At 38.4% G+C, this 22,126-nt stretch overlaps 2 protein-coding genes across 4 annotated transcripts; one reads left to right on the top strand and one right to left on the bottom strand.

Annotated features, from left to right (window-relative positions):
- Positions 1-1,037: 1,037 nt before the first annotated feature.
- On the bottom strand, positions 1,038-3,620 carry LOC105392947 (telomerase Cajal body protein 1 homolog). Its single transcript, XM_011564639.3, has 5 exons — positions 3,100-3,620; positions 2,720-2,908; positions 2,330-2,493; positions 1,736-2,025; positions 1,038-1,326 (listed from the first exon to the last, which is right to left on the bottom strand). Exons 1-5 carry the CDS (start codon positions 3,540-3,542, stop codon positions 1,096-1,098), a joined length of 1,317 nt encoding a protein of 438 aa, XP_011562941.3. The 5' UTR covers positions 3,543-3,620; the 3' UTR covers positions 1,038-1,095.
- A 242-nt stretch (positions 3,621-3,862) lies between these two features.
- LOC105392962 (hormone-sensitive lipase) lies at positions 3,863-20,885 on the top strand. 3 transcript variants are annotated; one of them, XM_048627311.1, is made up of 16 exons: positions 3,863-4,026; positions 4,111-4,419; positions 4,738-4,895; positions 5,159-5,345; positions 8,199-8,412; positions 8,780-8,970; positions 9,923-10,166; positions 10,498-10,707; positions 15,046-15,183; positions 15,590-15,736; positions 15,977-16,094; positions 16,444-16,542; positions 17,348-17,443; positions 17,867-18,011; positions 18,733-18,858; positions 19,366-20,885. In XM_048627311.1, the coding sequence occupies exons 1-16, from the start codon at positions 4,024-4,026 to the stop codon at positions 19,471-19,473; spliced, it is 2,493 nt and encodes an 830-aa protein (XP_048483268.1). In that variant the 5' UTR covers positions 3,863-4,023; the 3' UTR covers positions 19,474-20,885. The 3 variants fall into 3 exon arrangements, with proteins under 3 accessions (XP_048483268.1, XP_048483269.1, XP_048483270.1); XM_048627312.1 differs by having other exon boundaries at positions 4,132-4,419; XM_048627313.1 differs by having other exon boundaries at positions 3,863-4,054; positions 4,132-4,419; positions 19,366-20,884.
- Positions 20,886-22,126: the final 1,241 nt, after the last annotated feature.

A 22,126-nucleotide genomic window follows, 5' to 3' on the forward strand; every position in this document is an offset into this window, starting at 1 on the left:
AGTCAGGGTCAATAACCACTACACCACTCGGACTCTAGGTCGTTGCATTAAACGTACATTGCATGACAACTCTCTTTCGTTTTCAGTAAGCTAGAGGGATCCCCCAGGTACTCTCGGATACAGCATTACAGATTCAACCGGAAGATCCCTACAATTTAGATCGTCTATTGTCATGTGAATTACCATTTAATATTAAATATGTTACCGGATCTCATGTTTTGAATTACCTTAGGCCCTAGGGACCACAAGTAGACTTTATAAACCCATATAGTTATATTATATACCTACTAGTGAGGAATAATAAATAATTGTATGTGTATGTTTAAAAATAGCAGTTATTTAATGGGTACAGAAAAAAAAACTGTTCCATATGGATTTCATTTGGCTGTATAGGTACTTATTTAACTTCATCATAAATATTTCAGATTACATCCTGCGGGAAAAGAAAAATGCAAGAAAATCCATCAGCATATTTTCAAAATGTTTCTACCTATTGCTTGAAGAACACCTTATGAAGAGGAAGGACTCCAGTCTAGAAACTCTTGAACTTTCCAATAAATCTTGATTGAAAACTGCTTTGACAAATCAGCCGGGCGTGTAAAATGGAAACTCGTAACGTAACTGCCTTAATTATTTGCAAAATCACTCGCCGAAAGGAAACTCCAAACTTTTGCTGCAAACGTTTCCCAACAAGGTTTAAAGGAGCCTTCGAAAACTTTAAACTGATTGAAGAGGATAATTTTGTTTTCCGCAATTAGTTTAGTTTGGTAGATATTTACTCAGGATCATGACGTCTGATTTATTGATGATTAGCGAAAGGTTGTTAGTATCGACGGCATCGATAAGCAATGCATTGCAATATTACCATACAAATTTTATTTGGAAAATAAACTTAAGTACATACTTAGCTTTTCCTCTTTCCTGATAACGAAAGTGTAGTTAGTAGTGCTAGTTTTTCTCTATTCGAAACAGCAGAATTTATAGACTAATTAACGTGAAAACGTGGTAAATAGAAGGTAAAAAATTTACCATATTACATTTCATTTAGTATCACAGATATATTCAAGTCAATTTACACAAAGTAGGTACAAAAATCTACGTTAAATTCGGCACCTCTCCAGTCCACCAAAACACTAAACAATTTTCGGAATTGCTGGAATATTTCATTTCCACTTCATTTGTTTTGTCTGTGGTCCTCTCTGGGGATATATCTCCGTTGTCTATGGTAGTCGGGTCTGAGAAGTGGTGTTGTCCGGAGCCGGTGGCTACTATAGGCCGATATGGATGTATGGACACACTGTTGCAACAGTCGGAGTGTAGAGGAAACTGAAAAATAATATGGTTTATTTTTGATTACGCTTTATTTACGATTATTTTTTCACTCCCTGAAGCTATGTTACTAACACACACTCACGCCTTGTACTAATGTACTCCCTTGCGGGGTAGGCAGAGGTGCATTGCTGCACCCACTTTTCGCCAGAGTGTTATGTTAGTCCCAATGTAATAGGGGGCGGGCCTATTGCCATTTTACAGGCACATCAAAGACCCGAGAACAAATATCTGTGTTTAAACAAATATCTGCCCCAGCCGGGAATCGAACCCGGGACCTTCGGCTCATTAGTCATAGTCAGTGTCACTAACCACTACGCCATCCGGTCGGCCAAGCTATGTTATTATCTACATTTAAACCAATAATTTCATAAAGCTCTGATTAAAAAAGATATTTGTTTCTCACCTTAAAAGATGCATTATCAGTTTCTACACTCCCAGTATCGATGCTCGAAGTCCAATCAACTTTGTTCACGTCCCACACCTTCAGTATACCATCAGTTCCTCCTGTCATCAGGTACTTGCCACACGGCGATATGTCGAAGTATACTCTCTGGTTAGTGTCCACGGCTCTGCTGAGGATGTTGAGAGGTCTCCTGTAGTACCTGATGTCCCAGACCAGCAGGCGGTGGTCTTTCCGAGCCCCACTCACTAGTTTTAAGCCGTCCGGAGTGAATTTCATATGGGTTACTCCACCTGTGAAGTGTAAATTAGTACAATATTACAATAACAGAATTGGAATTTATTTGAAAAAGTTAAGATAGATTAATGAAAGAACAACCTTCTTAGTAAGTATGTAAATTGTATAAGTATAAAGATTTAGATTTTCATTACAAATGTAAACTATAATTCATGATCTCCTTATAAGGATTTATGTCACCAGACACTGATGTCACAAAAAGGTGACCCTAGCTGACTGAGATGATGCGAGATAACACTACACTTCAAATCTTTACTTCCCAACGGAAATGGATACGCAATTTAAACAAAAAATACTAACCAGAATGCCCATGCATTTTCCCTATGCTCTTGTAGGTGTCCAGCTCGCTGACGCTGTACAGGCTGATGCTGGTGTTCCACGAGCCCACGGCCAGCAGGTTGCTGTCGGTCGCCATGCATGATGCGGGGGAGGATATCTTGTATTCTGCACAGTCTCGGCCCGGCCTGGAAGTGAAGGAAAGTGTTTTTGTGAAACTGTATGCAGTTCATTCATAAGTCATTCGTCCACTCAACAGTTACATGGAAGAAAATTATTTTAGCTATAAGGCTGCCTATTAATAGAATAGAATAGAATAGGCTGCCTATTGTACTATATCATTGTCTGTGGATTATAAGAATATTCATTGATCTGGTTCTGTTCAACATTTGTTTTGGTAATTCATCTCTATACCTGCCAACATCAAAGGTTCTTAGCATCTTTTTGTAGCCAGCAATGATCCTGGTCCCATCAGAACTGAATGTGACAGATAAGGCCGGCTCCATCTCGTCCACCGCATTGAAGCCTCGGTAGCTGCATCTTAGGGAGCCATCAAACGCATCCCACATCTGAACAGGGGCATTTTGTAGGGTGGTTAGCCAACTGTGAATAAAAGGAGAAAAAATATTATGAATAGGTACCTACCTCAAAATACAAGTAAGAATTAGTAACTTAAGAGGAGTGTTTTAGAATTAATTGGATTATGCAATGGTTGCAGAAAAAACACGCATTTTGGTCCATAATGACTTTTTAACTAATGACTTTATAATAACTGATTAAATAAAGACCCTTACCAACATGTCTCTGGAACACAACTGTTCATAGCCGGGTACCAACAGTAGTCATACACTAGTCCTGCCTCTTTCACATGAATGACCGAATCCAACACATCAATAACCCGATCGGCCGTCACCGAATCGACATATAAATCTTTTGGTAACTCAACGACATGCATTCCCTTATTATTGACCACGGTCAGGCAGCACGTGCCGTCAGGGGACCACTTACACCCGCGCAGGTAAGGCTGGGACTCATCACCATCCTTCAGAGAACGAGACCACGAAGAGTTGCAGAGCTCCAAAAGAGTTTTACTTGGAAATAGTGGTGGGTATTGGAATTGAGGTTGGTCGCCGGTAGCGATGTTTTCTTCGGATATTTCTACATTTTCTGGAGTAATGGTCAACGCTGTATTTGGTTCAATGTCTAGATTTGCAGGTTCCATTGGTATTTCATCCATTTCTAGTAATTATAGGCAAAAAATAAAATACATAACCAACAAACAAGCTTATTTACATACAGCTGCGTATGTCAAATAGCGCTAACATTACAATCAAACTGTCTGTCACTGTCAGTATCTTGGCCGTCTGTCCTGTCAAAAAGATCTAGCCCTAAAAGGTGGCAACACTGAACCAATTCTACTTCTACCTTTTAGATTCTACCGGAAACATATGGTTTTTATTTTGTTATGTTGTTACACATGACAACTTGATAGTGTTGCCCTAATAAAATAATTTTCTTTTGTGGTAGAAAGAATGATTTCTGTAGGGTAGATTTCAGTTTTCAAAATGTCAAATGAATCGAAATCAATTTTATGTTTTTTCCTATCATGAATTCATAATAACATTGAAAATTAGCCGATCAGCACCTACACACTGCTTGCACTGACAATAACAAACACTTTACTGTGTTAAACGCGAAAGTGAAGAAGTGCCGGAAGAATGGTACAAATGATAAAACCACAAGATTTCTGTAAATATTTTAGTCAGGTTACGTTTTATTACATTCATAACAAATAGTGCGTTAAGGTGTTTACATTTATTTCGCAGATGAGTGTTAGGGTTGCGACCCGGGGTTTGCGAGTGGCTACGACCAATATTTACAGAAAGATGTCTTTTGGGGAATCGCCTGCTAAGGCCTCTATGTGCTGTAAAGAGGAGGTTGGGGGTGCTCCCCCGACCTTTGCGATGTACGAGGCCCTGAAGGACTCCTGCCAGAACAACGCCACATACTTCCAGCCAGACGACACAGAGAATGGGCAGCGACTGTACCAGGGGTTCATGACTCTGATAGACCACATAGACACAGTTTGGCCTCTTGTAGACCATGTGCGCAAGGTAATTTAAAAACTTTATTATGTTTTCTAACAGAAAGCTATGTTTTTGGTTGTTGCTGAATGTCACAGACAAAGTTAGCTAATGGATAGAAAGGTCTAAATTATTGTATGAACTTTAAAAAGTTTTTATGTGATTTTTTTAGCCTTTCAGTCTCAATCAACATCTCATCAACACTATATTTAATTATTTCATTTAATACTGTTAGTTCTCTCATTATATGTTTTTGTAAACCTATGAAACAATACATAGTGTGTAGGTAGACCATGAATTTATTATATGTACTCATCTACTATTACACTAACCAAAGCAAACTTTCAGGTGGCTCCACTATATGACTTAGATGCTGTATCACCAGGCAATGGCTACCGCAGCTTTGTGTCAGTAGTGGACTCCTGTGTGCTGCACGGTCTGAAGCTGAGTCGGCAAGTGTGCACCGGCAGAGATACACTGCTATTTAGAAAAGGATATTTTGTCAGGTATTATTAAATTTTATATCTTTTAAATTAATTATAGTTAGAAATTTAAATTGCTTGTCTGAGCTGAACTTGGGGTGATAAAACTGAAAAATAACTATCACACCCTAAATACATACTAGAACAGACCAAAATGGTTGCAGTAATCTGTGAAAGTCCCTGCTTGAGCCTGATAATCTGTTTTTCATCACTGATTTTGCTTCATAACCACTAGGACTTCATGGCCCCATAGATACCCCTACTACATCTCAGCACCTCTGTTACAGAGAGGTAGAATCCTGTGGGCAACTCCTGGCATCCCTCGGCACCTGCCTACACCACCTGCACACACTGCTCACCTGGGCCCCGCCCGGGGAACTGTTTCCTTCAGAGAACCACACTCCAGAGGAACTGTTTGCTACGGCCGACACTATCAACCAGTACTGCTTCTATGGACGGTGTCTGGGGTTCCAGGTAAGATTATTGAAATACATAGTTTGTTTTAGTTTGGTTCAAAAGAAGGCCACAAATAGAAGCACAATGAGAGATTTTTATGATAAATAAAGTTTTATTTCCATACCACATTAATTTATGCTGCTGTTGGCTGTATGACACTATAGTATTATAGTATAGCTTAGGAAGTTTTTACATAGAATAGCTGAAAGAAGGGGGGATAACTTTCCTGAATCGATCTGTATTTTAAGGACCTGTTACCTCCTTTCGGCGCTATCCTCATACGTGGCTAGTCTGATTATATTATGAATTTAGTCTCTGTCTAGTTATTTTTACGATGTAGGATGTTAGCCACTTTATTACGATCTCTTCCATTTACTAATTAAATTACAAAATACCTACCTACGGACTGCATCGCGTAATTAAAAAACCCGATAAAATGATTACATAATAATTAAATTAGATATGGATAGGGTAGACAATGGGATAGAATATCAAGTATAAGGAAACAGTAAGTACACATTTTATGCATTCTGTGTATTTTAAATACCATCTGTGTCTACTACGTACATTATATTATAAAAACACAAGTAGCGGAACACTGATAACGGAATTAAACTAAATCGACCTCGATGGATTATAAATATATACAGACAACTGACTTTTATCGCCCACACGACTGCTTCATTTTCTTTTAACACGTTGGATTAAAGACCTTGATCTCTCTTTTATTTAATCTAAGAATAGCCGTACTACGTACGTACCTATGTTACCGTTACCGACACTATTATAGTATTTATATACCTACAGTATATGTTTTATATAAATGTTAATTATTGCGGCGCAGATATCAATAGCGATACAGATTTAACGTAGACCTAGTTAGGTTTGCCTCGCAAATTCGGCATAAAAAAATATTTTTATAATTCCTTTATAAAAAATAGCAATGTTGTGAATGTATGAAATGATTACACAAAAGAACCAATCCTCGTCCTTATAGTGCTTCACCATAAAAAAATAATTATATCCCTGCATAAACTATAATAATTGCATACGCGTAAGACAAAAGAATAGGGTCTTAATACGTATGAATATGTATTCAGTGATTTGATACCCAAAAAATTGAATAAGTCTTTTTTGATAAGCAAAGTGCATCACTATCATACTAGGTATCACGTACTATGTAGGGACGCTAGCTTTCCCACGTACCTATTAGAATATGTACCTACGTGTCTCGATAGTAAATGAGTCAGGAACGAATCTAAATAATTGAATCTCTTATTCTATTATTGATATTTATTTCTTTGTAATATTTACTTATTGAAAAACACCACCGTAAAGACAGCTAAAAACATTGTGTGTATCTCAACACTATCGTAATTGGCCGGATTTGTTGTGTTAGTCACACACGACATATGGCCACAAACAAAATTGAAATTGAATTATTGAAAAACAGTTCAAATTCCAACCTTAGTCTGCCGCGTTCCCTACATCCCTATGTGAGGATGCTGTGCTGACATAAATGTCTGATACAGACCAAATAGATGCACAAAATTTTCCTAGCCTCCCAAAAATAACTTGACATCCCCAGTTAAAAGTTTAACTATGTCCTCCACTATACCTACCTAATATGTTGTTTACAAACCCACAAACATGTGTTAGAGTTTACATTTCAAACGAGTCAATTAAAAACATATGTTTTGTTCTGTTATACAATGTTGTTCACGCATTTGTATGTTATGTTATGGCACATCATAGTATTAAGATCCATTTCACCCAGTGACCTAATGTCGCCGATCACGCGAACATATCATCATAAAGCTATTGCTAGAAACTTATAAAATAACACACGCATAAGGTACTTAAAAAAGTATACTTTTTTATCTAGCAGTTCTAGCACGGGAACTCAACATAAGCATTTTACCCTTTGTATTGTACCAAATGTAGGCTAAGGTAGGCAGAGATACATTGCGGCACCAAAATGTCGAGTCTGTTATGTCAGAACTAAAATTAGGTATAAATAAAGTTACAATATAATAAGAATATGTGTGTAACAAATTAATCATTCGCTCCTTTGTTGAATGTGCTAGATTCAACCTTTGTGAACTGTTTAATCTTATCGTAAAAACGTTTTACCTACTTACTAACATTATCTTAGTATTAACTTATACATAATTGGCTTCTAATTAATTGCCAAACGCAAGCTGCTAACTTATGTTTATTGGAACAGATCAATCAATTGAATATTCTGATAGCATTCGGGCTCGTTGCCAACAGTAATAAATTAAGGTGAATGTATTAATTAATGAGGATGGATGATGAATTGGACGCGTATCTGACTGCACTTTGAGTCTTTTACCATTTATCGATGGTCTTACTTTGTATCAGCAGCGAATTACTCATGGAATAGGTTTAATTTAAGGCTCAGAAGTATTTTCGTATGCCTTAAATCTTGCATGGTCTCCAACGAAACGTGTAATCTATAAACTATGGCATATTTAAGTAATAGAAAAGCAGACGGAATAGGAAAGTAGACAAGGTTCTCGTGAATGATAACTTTTACACTCCGGTTCCGTCGAGTAAATGCGTATTCGACATGTCGCATCCACCATAGAAGTTAAAACTAGAGTCTATTTTTTAATCTCAGATACTAAATTGTCAGATTCTGAACGGTTCATCAACAGTCGATTATATTAAGTGACATTGGCGGGACAATCTATGGTTGATGAACCGTTCACAATCTGTCAATTTCGTATCTGAGATAAAAAAAAACAGACTCCAGTTTTAACTTCTATAGGCTTTAATTCAAAAACTGTTATCCTATTCGAACCGCACCACTACTTTCCCCACATCTAACCACCAAACCTCTTACAGTTCCTGCCCTCAATGCGGGGCATCCTCAAGGGCATATCCATATGCATGGCGGGTTTCTCCGAGGCGTACTACAGCCACGGGAACCTCATCAGCTCGGTGTGGACCGGCGGCCAGTACCTGTTAGACCCGGAGCTGCGGGCAAGACGGATAGTGAACATCTCGCAGTCGGCCAGTGTCGACTTTTGTAAGGCGTTTTGGTTCCTTGCTGAGAGCGGTGAGTTCGATTGTAAGGGATAATAATTATTACTGTAACTACCCTACCCGTCTACTTTCCGGAATTCAATTTCACTTCTTTCGAACTACTGAAATATTACGAGGGGTAGGTACGTTAAACTTCGGGAAGTTGACTGTTAAAATTGTAATCTCTATGAAGTCATACATTGAGCTATACTTCGCTTTAAAAACCACTATGGATCTACATGAGCTAAAGTGTACAATAAGTGGACTTATATGCTGAAAGCATCACAAAATCATTAGGTATTTATAAAATCCATTTACCTAACGAAAACGACTATGTGTCCAGCTGTATCCAATGCTGTTCTAAGTAAACCTATAAACATAACGAATTTTCCAATTTCCAGAAATAATGAAACGCGTGCCTTCCCTAATGTCGTCCACCGTGGCCGTGAACCGAGTGATCACGATCCCGCCGGAGCCGGTCACCGTGTCGACGTTGGCGGGCGAGTCGCTGACCGTATCGCCGCCGACCGTGCACATCGGACTGCAGAGCTTGAACTTGCGGCTTATTAGTGTCACTAAGAGGACTGGCATGGTGAGTGAATTGAATAATAATGTTGGTTAATAATTTAATATCGGCTTATGAGACTATCTATCTTGATCTAGAGCTCAAGGCATGGCAGCTTTATCTACGTAGATAAACTAAAATGCAAATAACACCCATCATATCGCCATGTTTAATGAGATGAGATGAGAGATATTGCCGTATTTAACACATACTTAATATGATAGAGATGCCACGCCTCGGGTCCCAGGCTGGAAAGACATCAGAGATCTTTAAAAAACACTGATTTTAAACAAGAATTCACCTTATTTGTTAAAATAGAATAGACTTGACTCTTATCAACCCTAAGTTCATAAGAAAACAAACATAATTCCTTGAAAGGCTTAGTTTAAATTCCAAATAGAAACTCCCTTTCTAAATCAGGTCATCAATGCAACGCATCTAGCATAGTAATAGTTGAACTGCAGCTGCATTCAAATCTAGTGATTGTCCTTAGTAATGTAGCTCAATGGCAACATGACCTTACTGTAGGAAAGGGCAGGATCTAAGGGCCTTTGAAATATCCTTTGGATAACAATGTGTAATTTTCTCAAAGATGATAATGATATAATGATAATGATAATTTTATTTCCAAAAAAGTTGTTACACATTTGTCACTTAAATCTCTAATTAAACCTAAACATAAATTATGATGATCAATACAGGATAAAATTGGTTTCTAGACATTGACCAAGGAAGTGTATTCTACAGTAGATTCTGTCATAATTTAATTAAATTTGAATTTTGGATATATTCGCACTAACTGAGAAAATAACTACATATAATATTTCGCCATTTATCCCACATTTGAAGGCTAAGCTGACGATATACCCTCCTTATTCTTTATTCCGTTTTTCTGTGAAAGTGTTACAAACACCCATCCATACTTCCAAACTTTCGCTTTTACAATATTAGTAGTACTAAAACCCAACTATTTCCCCAGGACAGCGAAGCAACAGCCCCACCGGCAGACGGCATAGTGTTCCACTGCCACGGCGGCGGCTTCGTGGCACAGAGCTCTAAGTCTCACGAGATGTACCTACGAGACTGGGCGGCCAAACTCAACGTGCCTATACTGAGTGTGGACTATAGTTTGGCGCCGCAAGCGCCGTTTCCAAGGGCTTTGGAAGAGGTTTTCTATGCGTATTGCTGGATGCTGAATAATTTTAAGGAGCTTGGGACTACGGGTGAGGATTATCGATTTGATTATGTAAATAAGAGTTATAATATTTGTACTGCAAAATAAGGTCTATTACCCTTCCTAGATGGTGATGACATCGTAAAAAGATCCTTAGGGCTCCTAAATACCTTATACATCTTTTAGATACCTATTTATTCTCGTTTAATTTTATGTGTGTTAATCTCAGTTGTATGCATATAAATATTCTTCAGCGTTAAAATGTTTTTGCGACACACCATTAAGTTACTTACTACAAAAAATAATTGTATTTATTTATCCATAATATTCACCGTCATCTCCAAACAAAACCACCACTTAACAATCCCACCACCCCACAGGCAAACGCATAGTATTCGCGGGCGACTCGGCCGGCGCGAACCTCATCGCCGGCTGCACGCTCAAGCTCATGGAGGCCAACCTGCGGCAGCCGGGCGGGCTGTTCATGGCCTACGCACCTCTGCTGATCAGCTTCATACCCAGCCCGGCCAGGTTGCTGTGTCTGATGGACCCGCTGCTGCCGTTCGGGTTCATGATGCGGTGTCTTAAAGGTTTGTGGCTTTAAATATGTAGCAATGACTTGAGAAAAAGGCGATACGGTGACCGTTTACGTTACATTTATGTGCGCTGTGACCATTAGAGATATAGACAAGCCAACCTGCGGCAGCCGGGCGGGCTGTTCATGGTCTACGCCCCTCTACTGATTAGCTTCATACCCAGCCCGGCCAGGTTGCTGTGTCTCATGGACCCGCTGCTGCCGTTTGGGTTCATGATGCGGTGTCTCAAAGGTTTGTGGCTATAAATATGTAGCAATAACTTGAGAAAAATGGTGACTATCTAAGCCATGTTGGATTTATGAAACAATGAGAAGAGAGCTTTTGGAGCGCGTACTTACGCATTAGGTTCACAGCAGGCGTTTATGAGCTCGGTTGACAGCGAGATCAAAGGCGGTCCGCTTACATTACGTTTAATATACTGTGACCATTAGGGTGGGTTGCATCAACATCCAGGTTATCGTAATAGTTAAGGTTAAACTTAGCAATGACAGAGTCGTTACAGTTAACATTTTACTGCAACGTGTTGCACCATCAAATCGTCGGTCATTGTTAATGTTATTAGGGTTGCTAATCGTTTGAGACATAATTTTCCCCAAAGTTATTGTGGGAAACGTTTTTATGTAAGGCAATACCAAATCTAGCTGTCATAGGACCAACAGTGCCACAAACTTATCTGTTCCGGTGACAGTTCAAGTAAATGTCTAATATTTCTTCATTCTATAAGATTTTAAGTTGTGTGTTCCTTATTACAATTGAATTTGGCGGAATTTGCTGTGTCAGTCACACACGGCATAGTGCCACAACCAAAGATTGATTGAAGATTTTAAGTTTGCCCGTGGTGGTAATTTGCCCTTGCGGTTATAATAAACCCATCTAATCTATATCAATATACAATTAATTAGTAAGTAATGAGATATGGATCCATTTAGTTCGCTCTCACCGGAACAGATAAGTTTGTGGCATTATAAGTCTGTTGTTCCTCCAAATATTGACCAAAAGATTATCATCAATAAAACCCGCGACAAAGTAGACTCAGGCTTATTATTGATTATCTTATTAATTAATTCTTAACAAGTTGAAATTAAACAAAATTAAAACTAACGATGTAATCTATTAAACTGATTATTTATTAACATCCTCCGATTATGCTCATCATTCCTGTTAACTGCATACACAGGTTCCTCTTCATCAGATGATGAATCATCATAAAAAAAACCTAGCTGGTGGTACAGGGTCTCCCATTTTTTTACATAATATATTATGCAGCTATGCCGTAGCCACTATATTGGGCTGCACACTTCTTAGTTCTGTCCTTATTTTCATTGATAAATTTCTGTATTTGAGTGATTGCAAAATTTCTGAAAACAAGGTTATTCAATTAAAGAGTTACGTAGGTTACTTTGATATTAGATTGCTGCGCTGGATAAGGAAGGCCGAGGGCACAGTGTTGTTTCGCTCCTTGGGAGAGCCCATGGCTAGAAGTGGACGCTTATTTAGGTTGGGTTGCATCAAAATCCCGGTTATCGTAATAGTTAAGGTTAAACTTAGCAATGACAGAGTCGTTACAGTTAACATTTTACTGCAACGTGTTGCACCATCAAATCGTCGGTCATTGTTAATGTTATTAGGGTTGCTAATCGTTTCAGACATAATTATCCCCAAAGTTATTGTGGGAAACATTTTTATGTAAGGCAATACCAAATCTAGCTGTCGGACTGAAGCCGTCACAGAGTACATTGTAGCCGTCATTCTCTGTCAAAGCACTCAAAGTCAACATGTCATAGGAACTAAGTCTGTTGTTCCTCCAAATATTGACCAAAAGATTATCATCAATAAAACCCGCGACAAAGTAGACTCTAATAAGCCTTTATTAAGAGCGGTGGTAGCTCAGTCGGGTAAGCGCCCGCTTCTCACGCCAGAGATGCGGGTTCGATCCCGGCGCTGACTTGTACCAATGAGTTCTTTTAACATAAGTACAATGTATACCATCGCTCTTACGGTGAGGAAAACATCGTGAGGAAACCTGCATATCTAGATTTAGCACATCTAGATATGTGAACCCACCAACCCGCAGTGTACCAGCGTGGTGGAGAAATGGTCCAAGCTTTGGAAGGCAGTTTAGACCTTGGGGATATGCACAAAGGTTCCATTCGAGAGAGCCAGGTGCAGGTACTTACACCCCCAGAGAATAGAATAGAATAGAAGCCTTTATTATTAATTACCTTATTAATGAATTCTTAACAAGTTGAAATAAAAACTAACGATGTAATCTATTAAAATAATTATTTATTGACATCCTTCGATTATGCTCATCATTCCTGTTAACTACATAGACAGGTTCCTCTTCATCAGATGATGAATCATCATAAAAATCCTAGCATCCTAGCTGGTGGTACAGCACAGGGTCTCTATTTTGTTTACATAATATATTATGCAGCTATGCCGTAGCCACAATAATGGGCTGCACTCTTCTTAGTTCTGTCCTTATTTTCATTGATATATTTCTGTATTTAAGTGATTGCAAAATTTCTGAAAACAAGGTTATTCAATTAAAGAGTTACGTAGGTTACTTTTATATTAGATTGCTGCGCTGGACCGGCAACCGGCAGGTAGCCGGTAGTGGCTGCATAAGGAAGGCCGAGGGCACAGTGTTGTTTCGCTCCTTGGAAGAGCCCATGGCTAGAAGTGGACGCTTATTTGGTGGTGAAGATGATCATTACACCTACAACATAATAATAGGTGCACTTACTTCGTCGTTGGAGGCAGTAAGAAAGGTTCTAGTTTTAAAGCCAACACACGAGCCACATTTTTGAGACCTGGAACCTGCGAATCTATCAGTTCTCTGAAAGTACACCTTTCTCTTCATATTTCGTAAGTTCCGTACTTACTCCACCTCAATCTCCATTTCTGAGGAACTTGTTTCAAGCGCTATTTCACGTAGAAGCGACATGATAAGAATTATTTAATATTAATATTTGTACGTAATACTGTTACTTTGAGGTTATACAACGCGTTTGACAGCTACTTGACTTTAACAAAAGCAATAACCGGCCAACATTGGCTGGTTATGGTTATCGTTAAAGTTATGACGTCATTTTAACTATAGTTGAATGGTGCAACCCATTTTTCGCTTAACCGATGCTTTGACAGACGATTTGACGTTTGTAATAGTTAAAGTTAAATGGTGCAACGCACCCTTAGTGGTGAAGATGATAATTACACCTACAACATAATAATAATTGGTACTTACTTCGTCGTCGGAGGCAGTAAGAAAGGTTCTAGTTTTAAAGCCAACACACGAGCCACATTTTTGAGACCTGGAACCCATCCAAGAACGAGTTCTCATCCCAAGTTGCGAATCTATCAGTTCTCTGAAAGTACACCTTTCTCTTCATATTTCGTAAGTTCCGTACTTACTCCACCTCAATCTCAATTTCTGAGGAACTTGTTTCAAGCGCTATTTCACGTAGAAGCGACATGATAAGAATTACTTAATATTAACATTTGTACGTAATACTGTTACTTTGAGGTTATACAACGCGTTTGACAGCTACCTGACTTTAACAAAAGCAGTAACCGGCCAACATGGGGTGGTTATGGTTATCGTTAAAGTTATGACGTCATTTTAACCATAGTTGAATGATGCAACCAATTTTTCGCTTAACCGATGCTTTGACAGACGATGTGACGTTTGTAATAGTTAAAGTTAAATGGTGCAACGCACCCTTAGAGTTAGAGATATAGGGAAGCCAACCTGCGGCAGCCGGGCGGGCTGTTCATGGCCTACGCACCTCTACTGATTAGTTCCATATCCAGTTCGGCCAGGTTGCTGTGTCTCATGGACCCGCTACTGCCGTTTGGGTTCATGATGAGGTGTCTTAAAGGTTTGTGGAGTAGAATTCTAGCAGTAACTTGAGAAAAGGCGGTGTTATGAACGAATGAAAAGAGAGGATTCAGATGACCTCCTTGCCGATTTATTCCTACGAATGGTAGCTGAGTGGCATAGCGCAATCCAATAGCGTTGTTTTGACAGATTCCCCTCACTCCGTACATCCAAAGAGACTGAAAAAGATTATTCATTCATGAAAGGGGTTATGTTATTACGAGTGTGAAATGTGTTTTTATAAAATCGTTAAAATCGCCACGTGAACTATGCAGAAAACCATCGCTGTGGCTCTTATTGTCTGCAGCACATCCCGAGCTGGTACTTTTTTGACGCTCCGGTCAGCAACCTTTTTTCTGCTTTTTTCAGCATTATTTGTATTATAATAATGTTTCCTTACTTCTTATACTTATCAGTGTGTACAATAAACGCTTCTTTACCTATTCCAGCGTACGCAAGTCCGACGCCGCAAGGCCACCCGCCCGGTGGTATTGAGAAGCGGATCACGGACAAGGAACAGTCGCTGATGTCCGCCGCCACCACGCCCGGTGAGAGCAACGGGTTCCTGAAGATTAGCGCTTCGCAGGGTGAGGACTTAAATAAAATAAAAACAAATACAATTTTTTTTCGCGGTAAAATGGCGTGTTTCCTTGATGAAACTCAGAATTAAAGAAGAATCCCAGAATCCTCGTCTGATGATGACTCAGCCGAACATCGAATCGTCTATTTCTGGTCTAAGGTAAAACAAATATTTAATTGGCCGTTTGTTGATATGGATGGAGCTCCACAACCCCTTTTAATACGTGGCTTTACCTTCGTCGAAAGTTTTTTTTTAGACTTTCCCGTTTTATTTTTTGTTATAGTTATTTTCCCTAATTCAAAAGAGTTGTACATTCCATAAAAAGGCTGCTACTGTTATGTTATTCAGTAGCTATTTCTTTGCGAAATAAAATCAATCAAACCTAAAACCTTCACACAACATTCCGTCAACAGCGTCAATGAGCGTAGAGCTGGGCTCTTTCTCCGAAGTGTCCACATCAGAGCTGGGCGAGCTGCAAGCTCACAAGTCCGGCAGCGAGCGACGCCAGTCGTCCGACACCACCGTGTCCGCCGAGCTGCAGTCGGAACACACCGCCACCGGTAACTAAACACACTAGTGTACAACAAACACCAGAGTAGAACACACACATTAGTGTACAATCACACACATGCACTCACAAGTGTACAAATCAACATCATACCAATGCGTAACACACAATTACAGGTTCACAACACACGCCAATCTACAAAACACGCACAAATAATCACACCAGTGTAGAATACGCAATCACACACATTTATCTTTCTGGCACTATTTAAGCATTTATCATAAATTTCCAGGTTTTTCACCGAACGAGGAAATGTCTCAGAAGTGCGTATCAGATTTCCTAGAGAAGTATGTATTGGAGAGCGACACCGAGTCGGCCAAGCCCAGCCAACGCCGGGATCAATCTCAAAGGTGAGGGTCTGAGTTATTTAAGTATTTTAATTATAAATCATCATCATCACACTGTGTTGCACTTACCATATGATTATGATAATGATGATACCCAGAATGTTAGGACCCATTTTATTGGCGAATCCTTTCACCCCAAAGTCATTAATACAATACCCTGACATTGTAAAACTGATTGGAAAATAGTCGATCTTTAATTTGACGTGAACATTGCAAACTTAACACTAATAATTATAACATCCTTTTCCCCGATTCTTGTAAATATTAGAACTGTACCTAACACTCAACATAAAATCCTATGACAAAACATAGAGATGAGGTGTGATTACTAATCCGAGTTGCACTAACGTAGGGAAGGCGAGTCTGAGACGTCGAGCACTCTAGTGGGAGAGCCGCCATTGTTGCAAGACACCGTCACAGATCACAAGGAACGGAAGAGGATAAAAACACGGTAATTTATAGCTATATTTACCATAAGATCAAAGTATATTATTAAAAAAGTAATTGTGCATTGATGGGTTTAGATAGATTAAGGTGCGCGTCAAAACTCTATCGATAGAGTTTGTTGAACCAGCTTCCCCTTTTTCGGTCTGTGGATAAAAATAGACCCTGTGACTTTTTTTATGTTATGTATTTATTTTGCTCATATTTTTTGTATTTACTTCACTAGCCGAATGCCGCGTGGGTCGCCGTATTTTCCTTTCCAAACTGGACAGTTGATTTACACTGGGTTAGTTGCGTATGATACCTACCTACTAATGGTTTTTTCATCTTATTTATTTAGAATTTATGTAGATAGGTATAAATAGGATTGTAATAATGTATTCAAGTTTATTTCTGATATAGCTGACCATGATTTAGCCTACCATGCAGTGATCTTTCTGTTCTCATATCATAAAATTATAAATTTATATAGGTAGTCTGAATACAAAATAGTTAACGGACTGTAAAAGTTTATTACAAATCATACTTTTTTGCAATAATTATAACTATTCTCTGTATACTACTAGCTGATCAAACTTATTAAAATTTACAACGTTAAATATTAATTCGGATACTGGCAGTGAAACGCTTAGTGTAGCCAATAAAATTAAACTGTAAGTATGTAGGTACATCATTGTACTGTAAACGTATTTTTAGTTTTTCATTGATTGCAGAAAATTCTTAGCGGCGTGAAATCTATAGAATGTATCTACTAAATCATTATTAAAATGTGCTGTGTCTCATGCATACTATAATGCTCGCTCTATGTGCAGGATAAGCGAAGCTGCAACGGGCATAATGGGCGCCATGTCATCCCGGTTCGCCTACATCACTGGATCCAACAACATCACGAGACCTACTATTGATGAGTGAGTATACCTTCACTAGTGTCTATGAGTAGTTTTGTAACGAATAGTTATGATACTCAATACTCACTTATGGATGCAATTAAAGATTGAGTAGGTATTGAGTTATGATAAATGAGTTAGGTACATAACAGCGTCAATAACTGATATTCTAACAAACTTATAGGCCATATCGTTCCCCTCGATATACTTTGTCCATTCTCTGCATTAATTTTGGTATGATAATGGTGCTATGTCTATGGCGCTGGTAGGTTTGACCACATTGCAATGGATTTCGACGCACATCTCGTACGACTTACGGAGAAATGAGGCCCTGAACAGTTCTACAATGAATACAATACTATGTATAACACATTTATATTGTATAAGTTCGAACTATAATAGAGTCCTGTCATACATAACAATAAATTAAACTCACTATTCCAGGCTAGCAGCCCGCACGAACCTGGACGCGCTGATAGTGCGCAGTCCGTCAGACGAGTTCATATTCTCGGTGCCGCGCGACCCGTACCTTTCGCCGTACTGGGCCGATGATGAGTTGTTGAAGAAGTTCCCGCCTGTTAGAATACTGGTCAGTGCTGGTTTTGTTAGCTTTGCGGGTAGAGAAATAATTTTATTTATTTATTATTACAAAAAACTTACACCACTATTACAGAATTATTCTAATGCAGTAGTGCAGTGAAACAAACAACTATAAACTATAAAAAATTAACTAATTACATAATACAGCCAATGTTACTTTTGTGAACTCATTCAGGGAAACGGTGAATATATCGACAATATCCACGGTGTCGTTTAGCAGGCGTAGGGCGCGCGTGAGCAATGTGTGAATGTCGAATGTCCATCCTCGAATAGGCTCTAACTAAGGTCACGAACACAACACTGCTTTGCATCGTCGCATCGCAACAACCTACGATAGCAAGATTTTTACAATGCGACGGACGTCGCAACGCAGTGTGTTCGGGCTCTAATAGCAGTTATTTTTATTTACTGTATGAAATAGCCATTTTTATAAAATATAAGTTCTTTATCTGCTCAGATTGGAATAAGTAATGAATAGAGTATTTTAAATTCTCATAATTTAGAAGGATTCTCATAATTAAGCCGATTCATCGCCGAACTATACGGTTAGTATACGGGCGTGGCGTAATTTGACTTATCGATAAGGCCGCCTATTTTACGTTGATCCTAATCTGTAAATACATAATTATACTTGTGTGAGTTTAATTTAAGTGGTGTTTTATAAACATACTTAACTTTATTTAGTAACACAACGGTGCAAACGTCCACAGACGGTGCACCTGGACCCGTGTCTCGACGACTGCGTGATGTTCGCGCGCAAGCTGCGGCGGCTCGGCGCGGCGGTCTCGCTGGACGTGCTCGAGGGACTGCCGCACGGCTTCCTCAACTTCTCACTGGTGAGTCACGGGCGACTCACTCACGAGCGCACTCTCGGCTAGTAGCACGGGACGCACTTAAGACGTGACATAAGTTTGGCATCGCGCTCACTCACATCGCGCAGCCTCAAGAGTGAGCGCGAGTGAGGCTGTTCGCTGAGGCTAAACTCCCACTAAGCCCGGTGTAGAGGATCTAGAATCTAGTCTCACCGTTCGTATTAATGAGTTCTTAAGGCAAGCGTCTAGCTATAGGTATCGAAGCAAATTGATTCTCATAAATGTATGAAGAAACGGCGTCGGCAATACCGATGACTTCATGGGCATTGGACGCGCTTGTGTGAATTTCTCTACGAATAAAACTGAATGCGGATGCGTCCGTTGGGTATAATGATGCTAAATGCGAAGGGCTACCTTTACAGTGATAAACATTATGTGAATTAAAGTCATGTGAGGTTCACGATCGTTTGTGGAGCTTCACACAAGCACTCCACATCGTCTCCTTACTAACTCATACATTGTCCGTTACAGATGGCGAAAGAAGCTAACGAAGGTTCAAAACTATGTGTACAAAGAATCAAAGAACTACTGGACCTCGAGGCCGAAGCACCAACAGCGAACGAAAACACAAAGTTATGAATGTGCGGCATTCCTTGCTTCACTTAAACCTTAAAGTGTTGGACGTTGAAGTGGCAATATTGCTTGGTGTTGAAGTGTAGGAGAACTTTAAGTGGACGCTATACCTAAAAGATGAAGTGTTTAGAAGTTTATTGGGAAAAATATATGCTACAGTTATTTGCCCCTTGTCAATGGATTTGTTAACGCGAGTTGGCCAGTGATGAAAGTTGCTCAGTATATCGGGTACAATGACCTGGCAACGGTAATGTCACTGATCAAAGTTCACCCCTAATAATAATGAGGACGTCATCCAAATAAGAAGTGTGCGACTGAAGTTTGTCTGTACTTGTTGAATTAATATTTTTAAATCAATCTATCGATAATAGGTATATTTGCCAATATGATAGGCATATACTTACTTGAATATTGGAAACTGAAAATATGTACCTATTTGTGGAATAATTAATCGTGGTGACGCTATACTGGCTTTTTTGATGTGCTGTTGGGGAAAATTGTTGTTTTTGTATATGTATATTTATTATTGAGAATTGATTGCGAATCAGTGACAAATCAAATGTTGTTAGTTTTATATGTTGAGATATACTTATTGTGAGTTGTTAAAAGCTCTGAAAGTATGAGATTTATCATTGTTTTAATACTTTCGTGTTTACGGTAGTGGATAAAATTTGGTAGAAGTTTGTTTTATTCCAGATTTAATCTGACTTAGGAATGTTTCTGTTTTAAAAAATAATTAAGTCGATTATCTTCTCTCAAAAAAACTTAATGGATTTGATAATAATATGCTCAATATGGTACATTGAAGTATTAATAAATTAAAGAAACATACATTTACTGGCTATAAATACATCGCATTTAGAATTTTAGATAAAGATACGTTACGTTACTAATAGAAATATGTGGTAGGTAGACTATTACGTTATTTGGACATCACAAGTTATTGATATTATTAATAATAATAATAAATCATACTGTATCAAATCACTACTTATAACTATGATACATTTAGCTATTCATCACAAGTTTGGTTTTTAAAACTAAAATCTTGAATACTCATATCGCGATAGTCACGCTAACAAAATCTACAGTTAGTTATAGTTTTTAAATCACGTGTATAGAAATGTACTTACTTAATTTATTTCATGCAGATTGGAAGAATATAAATGGGGCAGCTCTTGAACGACATCAAATGTTCTAAAGACAGTGTTCTAAATTTAATGTCCATGAACAGAAAATAATAATAATTTTATGAACTAGGTATTTTTATTTTCAACCAACTGCTATATCGAATACATGTCCATGACATTTTATTAAAATTTACAGGACGCTAACGCTATATATTTTTTTAATATACGATATAATATTTTATATAGACGACCGAATGGCGTAGTGGTTAGTGACTGACTGACTACTGAGCCGAAGGTCCCGGGTTCGATTCCCGGCTGGGGCAGATATTTGTTTAAACACAGATATTTGTTCTCGGGTCTTGGATGTGCCCGTAAAATGGCAATAGGGCCGCCCCCTATTACATTGGGACTAACATAATTAACACTCTGGCGAAAAGTGGGTGAAGCAATGCACCTCTGCCTACCCCGCAAGGGAGTACATTAGTACAAGGCGTGAGTGTGTGTGTGTGTGTTATAAATAATATTTATTATGTTTCTGAAATGTAAAAATATAAAATTGTGGCCATTTTTATTGTAAAAAAGGTGGGACCTATTTTAACAGTTGAGGAATTTTACAAATCGGATTACCAGCTTTTGATGTATTAATTTAAATACCTATATAATATTGTTGTCTATTTATTTGTTATAAGTACATAAATATAAATATCGAATCAAATATGTCTGTGATAGTGAAAGTAAAGCTTTTAGAGTCATTGCAGTATTCTTATGCTCGTATGATGATATTATGAATAAATGATTGTTAAACGTAGTAACTTATTACTTCACTACATTCTACTCAAACCTAATGTAATTTAAAATTTGAAAAGTAAAAAATATTTAATACTATTTTTATATAGCAAATAAAGTTAACTATACGCAAAAGAGTATTTACGAAACATAAGTAATATTATAGGCACGGAATTGGAGCATTAAAATAACTACTGTATTTTAAATTATACCAAAAGAGACTTACACCAAAAGCTTGTTTGTAAATACAAACATTGATTTCATACGTTTTTTATCAGAAATAGCGGACTAGTCACCCTTTTTTTTCTACCGCATATTGTTATTACAAAATAATATATCAGAAATAAACTATAAAGCTAAATAACAGTCTTTTGTTATCCACAATATTAATTGCTCTCCTTGGGCTACCTATGTTCAGCCGTCGACGAATGACTGAAAAATCTTGGTGATCATGTCACCATTATTAATCACAATCATCAATGTTAACCTACAATGGACAACTAACTGTGGTGGTTGGCGGTTCTACTCTGTCCCCATCACACTGCGTGTTGCGTGTATTGTATGAACCCACATATATGAATTTTCTGTGTGTTGGACTGTGCGTGTTTTCTATACCAATGGAGATACTTCCAAGCAATGTTTGGACACGCAACATGCAGCGTCATGGACATGCGAGGCCGTGTGAGCACCGCCTTATAGAATAAGTTAGTGATAAGATGGCGTTCACCTGCGCGCACAACACA

This window comes from Plutella xylostella, chromosome 18 (genome assembly GCF_932276165.1).
Source record: "Plutella xylostella chromosome 18, ilPluXylo3.1, whole genome shotgun sequence".
Taxonomy (NCBI): domain Eukaryota; kingdom Metazoa; phylum Arthropoda; class Insecta; order Lepidoptera; family Plutellidae; genus Plutella; species Plutella xylostella.

Bases quoted from the DNA above. Each gene is read 5' to 3' on its own strand.
- LOC105392962 (XM_048627311.1), top strand. The intron at 16,543-17,347 runs GTAATTTATAGC...CTCTATGTGCAG, and splicing joins CGGAAGAGGATAAAAACACG to GATAAGCGAAGCTGCAACGG. The intron at 18,012-18,732 runs GTCAGTGCTGGT...AAACGTCCACAG, and splicing joins TCCCGCCTGTTAGAATACTG to ACGGTGCACCTGGACCCGTG.
- LOC105392947 (XM_011564639.3), bottom strand. From the start codon at position 3,542: ATGGATGAAATACCAATGGAACCTGCAAATCTAGACATTGAACCAAAT. The intron at 2,494-2,719 runs GTATAGAGATGA...CTTCACTTCCAG, and splicing joins AGAACCTTTGATGTTGGCAG to GCCGGGCCGAGACTGTGCAG. The intron at 1,327-1,735 runs GTGAGAAACAAA...ATTATTTTTCAG, and splicing joins CTGATAATGCATCTTTTAAG to TTTCCTCTACACTCCGACTG.